This window comes from Bubalus kerabau, chromosome 1, assembly GCF_029407905.1.
Source record: "Bubalus kerabau isolate K-KA32 ecotype Philippines breed swamp buffalo chromosome 1, PCC_UOA_SB_1v2, whole genome shotgun sequence".
Lineage (NCBI taxonomy): Eukaryota > Metazoa > Chordata > Mammalia > Artiodactyla > Bovidae > Bubalus > Bubalus kerabau.
In genome coordinates, this window is record NC_073624.1 from 124,598,721 (window position 1) to 124,609,058 (window position 10,338).

The window sequence follows — 10,338 nt, forward strand, 5'->3', positions numbered from 1 at the left end:
GGAGATGCCTCTCCACTTGCATAATATGTTACACCTTGTCCGCGCACCTGCGGATCCACACCGCCACAGCAGGCGCGCTCCGTCCGTACCCCCAGGGAGGACACCCAGGTAAAACCACCCTGTCCTCTTCACCGATTCCAATGGCCCCAGGCCCCCTGCCGCCCCCTCAGTGCCCCTCTCGCCGGCCCCGGACCTCGCACGGGTAAGGTCGCCGGTGACCGAGAGGAGGGCCCTACCTGCCAGCCTCCGGCGCTCGGGCTGCGCCAGGCTCAGGAGCTTCTGCGCCTCCGAGCGCCTGGCCGCCGCGGGCCGCAGCAGCGGGTCGTGACCGGGAGTCGCCGCGGCCGCAGGCAAGGCCGGCCCGCGCCGCCAAGCCTCTCCCGCGGCCCGCGCGACCAAGGTCGAGCAGCCAGGGAGCGCGGAGCGCGGGAGCCTGGGGGCGACGGGCCCGGCGAGCGCCCAGCACCTAGACAGCCCGGGGTGCCGCGACCAGAGCGCCAGGAGCCGCGCCAGGCCCGCGCCGCCCGCGGGGCCGCCGGGACCCCCGCCCGTCCACCGCCGCGGGGCTCGCGCGGCCCAGCCACCCGCGAGCAGCGCGGGCTCCACGCCCCCAGGCCTCGCAAACGCCGGGTGCGTCGACAGCGTCCAGGTCTCTGGGGAGCGGGCGGCTGCGCCGCGCCTCAGGAGCAGTCGCAGCGGCCAAGCCGGGGGACCGCGCATGGCGCCGCGTCCGACCGTGCGCCTCGGTCCGCCGCCCCCTCCGTTCGCCGCCGCTCGCCCGCCCGGTTAGCCGCCCCCGCGCCCGCCCCATCCCCGCCCGCGCGGCCCCGCCCCGGGGCGCCGAGTCCGGCCCCGACCACCCCGGGGGCCCCCGCCTGTCTCCGGCGCCCGTCGGCAGCGCCCCCCACCGGGCGGCCCAGAGCCAGCGCGCCGCCGGCCCCGCGGTGGAGGAGGCGGAAGAAAGAGCCTTGGACTGCCGCGCTTGCGCACTGCCCCGCGGGGTGCATTTCGCGCCCCTGGACCGCTCAGAAGAAGCTGGGAGCGGCGCGCACCTCTGGTCACGCCGGCGCGCGGGAGAGCGCAGGAGCGATCACACGTGCCCGGCTTCTGACCTCGGCGGGCTACTGGTGTTCGCGGGCTTGGCGGAGGGTGAAACTCGGGTAGCTCTGAGAGGAGAGGGGTCATCTCATAAGGTTGACAGACGTGCATTGAGCGGAGGTGGCCCGGTTGCACCGGCTGACTGCTCCCGGTAAGGCCAGGCAGAACGCGCTGTGTAATACCCGAGTGCGGAAAGCCCAGATTAGGCTCAAAACCCACCGGGACGCGGGGCCTTCACGCCCTGACATCCGTACTCTAGGGCCTGGTCCTTATGTAAGAATAATGTTTTAGGAAAAGTGGATAGCTTTTTGTTGACCTGTCAGTGTTTTAAAGGCTGGGACTCGGATGAGGCCAGTGAAAGTGAAATATTGCCTCAGTTGCAATATTTATGGATTCGAGGGAAATAAAAAGGTTAATAATCAAGATAAATATATTTTAGTTCAAATTTTTAAAAAATCAAAATTAAGGCAAAAATTCATAATGAACAATGTATCAAAATTTCAAATGAAGGATCTGTCCCTGCACTTGGGCAAGCCCACCTCTTTCTCTCACATTGATCCCAGCCCTCAGAGTTTTGTTTACAAAATAAAGCAATTAGCAGCTTTGTTTGCAATTTGTATTCAAAAATTTTTTTTTCTTTAGAATACCATTTATCTTGATTACTGGGGCTATTTAGAGTTTCCCTAAATTTTGCCCCCAGGAGAGGGCTCACTTACCTCTACCTGGGGCCCTGGTAGGTAAGGAGTGTAGGACTTCTGAGGTGAAGTACCCATAATGGAGAGGTAATGCAGGATTAAATCCCACCCTAAATCCTGTGAAGACAACAGGAATCCTCTAAATTTCATCCTCTAAATTCCAACCTCTTGAACCTAGGGGGGCATGTTGTCCACAGTTCACCACTCCACCCCCACCGCCTCTCCCTGGCCTCTACCTTCTAGATTGCAATGTGTAATGTGACTGAAGCTTACACTGCTGATTTATAAATAAGCAAGTCCTCCTGAGATTTTGATAGATGACTTCTGAAACCAAGGGAGATATAGTGCCGCATACCCCACATCAAGTCAAATAATGACCTCCCAGTGGGAGAAAAAGTGACAATTTTAATTCAAGTCTAATCTTCGTCTACTTTTCTCTTTTCTACTTTCCAGGAAACTGTTGCTGCTGCTGTCTGGGAAAGGTGAGACTGGCTTTTTCTTTCTGCCTTCTCCAGAATGAAGTCCAACATTTTCAGCCAGCACTCTCTGGGGTCTGGAGTCAAAAAAGAAAATACCTGAAGTGTAGCTCATGAAGATACCATAACTCTCTGTGTTGTCTGCACTTCTAACAATCAGGCAGATGATAATCTGAAAATTATCCTTGACAAAATTGTCATGCTTGGAAAAAAACCCACCCACCTATCATATGATATACGAGGAAGATTTTTTTTTTATTTACTAACATAGAATCTAGAGAAAACATCCATAGTTCTTAAAAAAAAAAAAAAAAAACACAGTGGGGGAAAGAAGCAGGGAATAAATATTGGCTAAAGGATCATCTGGACTTATATGGTCATCACACCAAAAAAAGAAAAAGAAAAAAAAGTGTTCAGTCCCTCAGTCATGTCTGAATCTTTGCAACCCCATGGACTGCAGCATGCCATGCCTCCCTGTCCATCACCAACTCCCGGAGTTTACTCACACTCATGTCCATTAAGGCAGTGATGCCATCCAACCATCTCATCCTCTGCCTTCCCCTTCTCCTGCCTTCAATCTTTCCCAGCATCAGGGTCTTTTCCAAGGAGTCAGTTCTTCGCATCAGATGGCCAAAGTATAGGAGTTTCAGCTTCAACATCAGTCCTTCCAATGAACATTCAGGACTGATTTCCTTTAGGATGGACTGGTTGGATCTCCTTGCAGTCCAAGGGACTCTTAAGAGTCTTCTCCAACACCGCAGTTCAAAAGCATCAGTTCTTTGGTGCTCAACTTTCCTTGTAGTCCAACTCTCACATCCATACATGACTACTGGAAAAACCATAGCCTTGACTAGATGGACCTTTGTTGGCAAAGTAATGTCTCTGCTTTTTAATATGCTAAGTTGGTCATAACTTTCCTTCCAAGGAGTAAGCGTCTTTTAATTTCATGGCTGCAGTCACCGTCTGTAGTGTTTTTGGAGCCCCAAAAAATAAAGTCTGCCACTGTTCCACTGTTTCCCCATGTATTTGCCATGCAGTGATGGGACCAGATGCCATGATCTTCGTTTTCTGAATATTGAGCTTTAAGCCAACTTTTTCACTCTCCTCTTTCATTTTCATCAAGAGGCTCTTTAGTTCTTTACTTTCTGCCATAAGGGTGGTGTCATCTGCATATCTGAGGTTGTTGATATTTCTCCCAGCAATCTTGATTCCAGCTTGTGCGTCTTCCAGACCAGCATTTCTCATGATGTACTCTACGTATAAGTTAAATAAGCAGGGTGACAATATACAGCCTTGATGCGCTCCTTTCCTGATTTGGAACCAGTCTGTTGTTCCATGTCTGGTTCTAACTGTTGCTTCTTGACCTGCATACAGATTTCTCAGGAGGCAGGTCAGGTGATCTGGTATTCCCATCTCTTGAAGAATTTTCCACAGTTTATTGTGATCCACGCAGGCAAATGCTTTGGCATAGTCAATAAAGCAAAAGTAGATGTTTTTCTGGAACTCTGTTGTTTTTTCAATGATCGAACAGATGTTGGCAATTTGATCTCTGGTTCCTCTGCCTTTTCTAAATCCAGCCTGAACATCTGGAACTTCACGGTTCATGTACTGTTGAAGCCTGAGTTGGAGAATTTTGAACATTGCTAGCAGGTGAGATGAGTGCAATTGTGCAGTAGTTTAAGCATTCTTTGGCATTGCCCTTCTTTGGGATTGGAATGAAAACTGACCTTTTCCAGTCCTGTGGCCACTGCTGAGTTTTCCAAATTTGCTGGCATATTGAATGCAGCACTTTCACAGCATCATCTTTTAGGATTTGAAATAGCTCAGCTGGAATTCCATCACCTCCACTAGCTTTGTTCATAGTGATGCTTCCTAAGGCCCACTTGACTTCACATTCCAGTATGTCTGACTCTAGGTGAATAATCAAACTGTAGTTATCTGGGTCGTGAAGATCTTTTTTGTACAGTTCTGTGTATTCTTGCCACCTCTTCTTAATATCTTCTTCTTCTGTTAGGTCCTTACCATTTCTGTCCTTTATTGTGCCCATCTTTGCATGAAATGTTCCCTCGGTATCTCTAATTTTCTTGAAGAGATCTCTAGTCTTTCTCATTCTATTGTTTTCCTCTATTTCTTTGCATTGATCACTGAGGAAGGCTCTCTTATCTCTCCTTGCTATTCTTTGGCACTCTGCATTCAAATGGGTATATCTTCCCCTTTCTCCTTTGCTTTCACTTCTCTTCTTTTCTCAGCTATTTGTAAGGCCTCCTCAGACAACCATTTTGCGTTTTTCCATTTCTTTTTCTTGGGGATGGTCTTGATCCCTGCCTCCTGTACGATGTCACGAACCTCCATCCATAGTTCTTCAGGCACTCTGTCTATCAGATCTAATCCCTTGAATCTATTTCTCACTTCCATTGTATAATTGTAAGGTATTTGATTTAGGTCATATGTGAATGGTCTAGTGATTTGCTGACTCTAAATACACACACACACACACATGTCCAATATATTGGTTTGGCCAAAACGTTTGGATTTTTCAGTAAGATATTACAGGAAACCTGAACAGATGGTTTTGTCAATCCACTATATTGGCAATAATATATATATGTGTATATATATATATATATAAAATGCATTTCCCATTTTAAAATAAGGATATGCCTTCCCTGGTGGTCTAGTGGTTAAGAGTCTGCCTGCAAATCCTGGGGACGTGGGTTTGATCCTTGGTTTTGGAAGAATCCACATGCCTCAGAACAGCCAGTCCCAGGCACCATAACTACTGAGCCCTTGTGCTGCAACTGCTGAGGCTGTGCACTCTAGAGCCCACGGGCCACAATAAGAGAAGCCTACAGCCACAACTAGAGAAAGCCCAACCAGAGCAACAAAGACCTAGCGCAACCAAAATAAATTAAAAATGACAATAACGTTTCATTACCTTTTCAGAAATTAGCATAAAATCCCTTGGCCACTGAAAAGGGCAAGAAATGTTCTAAAATGTGTTCGGGAAAAAAGAAAACAAACCACTTAGATGTGAGTGGATTAATAGTACAAAATTCCTCAGGAAAACAAGGAAAGGCTGCACATTAATTCTGAGAAAACAAGCAAAAGTTCAAATGCTACCCACAGTGAGACAGAGGACTCTTGGTGGAGAGGTAACTGAACCAAGTAGCAAAATCTTGCCTTTGATGAATAGACTCTTAATAGATTAGGTGGCCAACAGGTGTCAGATTCAAAAAGGATGTCTTTTGGTCGAAACTTGAGATCAGTTGAGATTACTTCAGGGACAGCTCCACCTGTGGGTTCTTGTCTTTTTAAAAAGGCGGCAAGGTGGACAGCAGGAGGAACAATAGCCCAGGAAGTGGACAAAAGTGTCCCCGGCCTACAGTCTGATCTGTAATCTGATTGCGGGGGCGGGGGAGGGGCCGTCATTTCACCTTTCTTAGTTCATTTCTTTTTTTCTTCAGCTTGCAGCTCATCCTGTCAGGGACAGGGTGGCAGGGTGATGACTGAAGGAGGAGCATGCACTTCAGTGAATCACAAACGAGGAAAGGGGTAGGATCCACCAGGGGCAGAAATGCTTTGTAAGTTCCTCTGAAATCTAAACTTTTGGTAACTCTTCCTCATTGTGTGCTTACAGCCAATGCCCATGTGACTCAGGTAGGCTGAATGCTATGGATAAAGAAGGGGTCAAAATCTTTGACTTTCACCTTCTCTTACCTTCTACCAAAATAATCTAGTGAAAGGTTGTTATGGATTAAATTGTGTCCCTTCATAAAAGGTATGTTGAAATCCTAAACCCCAGGACTTCAGAATGGGATCTTACTTGGAAATGGAGCTATTGCAGATGTAAAGATGAGGTCATATTGGATTAGGAGTGGTGTATCCTTATAAGAAGATGGCCCTGCAAAGCAGAGACCCACAAGGAAGATGCCCTGTGATGACAAAGCAGATATGGCAGTTACACGGCGGCACACCAGGGAATGCCAGAGATGGCCACCAGTCACTAGAAGCTGCCAAGAGGCAAGGAGGGACTCTTTCACACATTTCAGAGGGAGCATAGCTCTTAAAAAGCCTAATTTCAGACTTCTAGCCTCCAGAACCATGAGACAGTAAATCTGTTTTAAGCTATCCAGTTCTTTTTTTTTTTTTTTTTTTTGTATTAAGGTAGCTCTAGGAATGGAGAAGGCAATGGCAACCCACTCCAGTACTCATGCCTGGAAAATCCCATGGATGGAGGAGCCTGGTAGGCTGCAGTCCATGGGGTCGCTAAGAGTCGGACATGACTGAGAAACTTCACTTTCACTTTTCACTTTCATGCATTGGAGAAGGAAATGGCAACCCACTCCAGTGTTCTTGCCTGGAGAATCCCAGGGACAGGGGAGCCTGGTGGGCTGCAGTCTATGGGATCGCACAGAGTCGGACACGACTTAAGTGACTTAGCAGCAGCAGCAGCAGCAGCAGGAATGGAGAAGGCAATGGCAACCCACTCCAGTACTCTTGCCTGGAAAGTCCCATGGATGGAGGAGCCTGGTGGGCTGCAGTCCATGGGGTTGCGAAGAGTCGGACATGACTGAGAAACTTTACTTTCACTTTTCTCTTTCATGCATTGGAGAAGGAAATGGCAACCCACTCCAGTGTTCTTGCCTGGAGAATCCCAGGGATGGGGGAGCCTGGTGGGCTGCCGTCTATGGGGTTGCACAGAGTCAGACATGACTGAAGTGACTTAGCAGCAGCAGCGGCAGCAGCAGCTTTAGGAAAGTAATACAAAAGTCAGTGTCTCATTTGATACTGCAATAGATGCTCACTATTTGTCAATTTCCTCATTTTTGGCCTTCCCAAAACCCAATTGAATTATTCAGGCTACTTTAAACCATCAGTTTGCAGATCCCATATGCTACAATGCTTAACTTTGTTTTACTAAAAGTATGTTCAGCAGCTCTCCAGATTTTAGGCTACACAAAGAACCTTGCATGACCTAAGGAAAGATCAGGACTGTAGACAGTGCACTTGATTCTATACTCTTTGTAACATTTAGGTACAGTATTTTTTCTTGTGTTAAGAGGCTGATATTGTATCCAGATATATAGAAAAGGTACCCATACCCTATGACTTTTTTTCATTCTGTTCTAATTTCATCTCATGCTTAAAGATGCAAAGTTGACTATGGGGTATATGATGACTATATTTTTTTGATCCAAAATGTAAGATCTCAATACCATCACTCCCATTCCAATTTGTGGATTCTAACTCTAAAATTAGATGCAGACCTAACTGAAAAATATGGAAAGAAAATGAACAGATGCTTCACCCCCAAAGGAAATTCAAGTGACTCAGACATAATACAAGAAAAAAAAGATGTTCTATCTGATTTATAATAAACATGAAAATTAAAATGATAAGCAGTTACCCTAGTCCATTACCAATTTAGCAAAGATCAAAAAGTTCAATTACATTGTATTGATGAGGGTGAGTGGAAATATAGGCAATGCTGATGAAAACTGTTGCACTATTTATGGAAAACTCATTATATATATTAAAAACTTAAATGTATGTGTCCTTTAACCCTGAAATATCTCCCCTATGACCTCAAAAGTGGACTTTCTTTTCTAGAGAAGTTTTAGGTTCACAGCAAAATTGAGTGGCAAGTACAAACGTTTCCCATATACCACCTTTGTCCACATGCATTCCCAACCTCCTCTACCACCACATTCCCACCAGATGGGACATTTGTTACAAAGGATGAATCTGCACTGACACATCATTATAATGCAAAGCCCATAGTTTACATTAGAGTTCATTCTTGGTGTTATATATCCTGTGAGTTTGACAAATGTATAGTGACATGTATCCACTGTTATAGTATCATGGGGAGTATTTTCATTGCCCTAAAAATCCTCTACTCTTTGCCTATTCATCCCTCTCTCTCTCTCTATAGCTTCCAACAACCACTGATCTTTTTACTGTCTTCATAATTTTGCCTTTCCCAGAATACAATACAGTTGAAATCATGTAGTATGTAGCCTTTCAGATTAGCTTCTTTCACTTATAACATGCATTTAAGTTTCATTCATGTCTTTTCATGGCTTGATAGTTCATTTATATTTATTACTAACACTCTATTGCCTGGTTGTACCACAGTTTATTTATCCACCCCCCTAGTGAAAGATATCTTGGTTGCCTCCCAATTTTGCCAATTAAAAATAAAGCTGCTGTAGACATCTGTGGGCAGGTTTTCGTATGCACATAGTTTTCTATTTCTTGGAGTAAACATAAAGGAGAACAATTGTTGGATCATAAGAGTATGTTTAGTTTTGTAAGAAACCATCCAACTGCCTGCCAAAGTGTTTGTACATTCTGCATTCCCACCAACAATGAATGAGAGTTCCTGTTGCTCTATACCCTCATCAGCATTTGCTGTTGTCAGTGTTTTGGATTTTAGCCATTCTAATAGGTGTGCCACTTAGAATAATGATGTGTACAAAAACAGTTATTACAGTATTGTTTACAATAGCAAGGCTGTAAATTTCAGCCCAGCATCAGGACATTAATTAAATGAATTAAATTGAGGTACATTCAGGCAATGGAAGACCATGTAGAGACAGGTCTGCATGGACCAGTTTGGACCCATACCCTAAGATATATGATGAAAACAGCAAGGTGCAGAACTGCATGTGTAGTATAGTATATTTGTGTAAAAAATAAAAATATAAATACACTGACAGCTACTTATACTCACATTCACAGAATATGTTAGGAAGGATACACAAGAAACAGTGATTCCTTCTGGGGAGACGTGAATGGTATGTAAGGGTAAGTGTCCTTCTGTAACTTTTGGATTTTTCACCATTATTTAAAAATCAAAGAAAACAATTAAAGATAATCTATGTAGAGATAAAGGAAGAAGAAAATTTTTAAGATACTAAGGAGTACCTAAAAGAAAAATGTGGAGGAGTTCCTGGTGGTCTACTGGTTAGGATTCAGGGCTTTCATTGCTGTGGCCCAGGTTTAATCCCTGGTTGGGAAACAGATTCTGAAAGCTGGGCAGCATGGCAAAATAAAAAAAGAACAAAAGAAAAGAAAAGAAAATGTGGCAAGTTGTTTTCAAATTTTTAAAGAGCAATTAATTCTCGTATCAAATCATAGAAAAAGATAGGTTTCTTAATTCAATTTATGGAATTCATTAGCCATTATGAATAGCAGCTTTATTCATAATTACTGTTAAAGATATCCACAAAATCAAAACACAGACAAATATCAATATATAAATGGAGAATTTCTTAACAGCAAATCAAATCCAGTACAATGTTAAAAGACTTAAGAAAATAGTATTAGTATTAAACTAACACAATAAAAATAGAACTGCCACTTTGTACAATACACACCTGATTTTAAAAATACTATATCAAACCAGCATGTGTTGGCAATTTTTCTCTGGTTCCTCTGCCTTTTCTAAATCCAGCTTGTACATCTGGAAGTTCTCGGTTCACGTACTTCTGAAGCCTAGCTTAAAGGATTTTGAGCATAATCTTGTTAGCATGTGAAGTGAGTGCAACTGTATGGTAATTTGAACATTCTTTGGCATTGCCTTTCTTTAGGATTGGAATGAAAACTGACCTTTTCCAGTGCTGTGGCCACTGCTGAGTTTTCCAAACTTGCTGGCATGAGTGCAGTACTTTAATAACATCATCTTTCAGGATTTGAAATAACTCAGCTGGAATTCCATCACCTCTACTAGCTTTGTTCATAGTAATGCTTCCTAAGGCCCGCTTTAGTTCACACTCCAAGGATGTCTGGCTCTAGGTGAGTGATCACACAATTGTGGTTATCTGGGTCATTAGAGCTTTTTTGTACAGTTCTTCTGTGTATTCTTGCCACCTTTTCTTAATATCTTCTGCTTCTGTTAGGTTCTTGCCATTTTTGTCTTTTATCATGTCTATCTTTCCCTTGGTATCTCCAATTTTCTTAAAGAGATCTCTAGTCTTTCCTATTCTATTGTTTTCCTCTAGTTCTTTGCATTATTCACTTAAGAAGGCTTTCTTATCTCTCCTTGTTGTTCTCTGGAACTCTGC

At 44.4% G+C, this 10,338-nt stretch overlaps 1 protein-coding gene and 1 long non-coding RNA gene across 2 annotated transcripts in view; one reads left to right on the forward strand and one right to left on the reverse strand.

Moving 5' to 3' along the window:
• The window catches only part of ABCB10 (ATP binding cassette subfamily B member 10), a 33,989-nt gene extending 33,197 nt beyond the window's left edge, over nt 1-792 (reverse strand). Inside the window, exon 1 of the mRNA XM_055587816.1 lies at nt 237-792. Coding sequence (XP_055443791.1) covers nt 237-720 — 484 coding nt within the window. The 5' untranslated portion in view covers nt 721-792. The remainder of the gene's footprint in view (nt 1-236) is intronic.
• A 216-nt stretch (nt 793-1,008) lies between these two features.
• LOC129657541 (uncharacterized) lies at nt 1,009-10,114 on the forward strand. Its single transcript, XR_008716792.1, has 5 exons — nt 1,009-1,249; nt 2,247-2,275; nt 5,734-5,850; nt 9,014-9,079; nt 9,865-10,114. It is a non-coding gene; the product is annotated as an uncharacterized LOC129657541 (long non-coding RNA).
• The last annotated feature ends 224 nt before the right edge of the window (nt 10,115-10,338 follow it).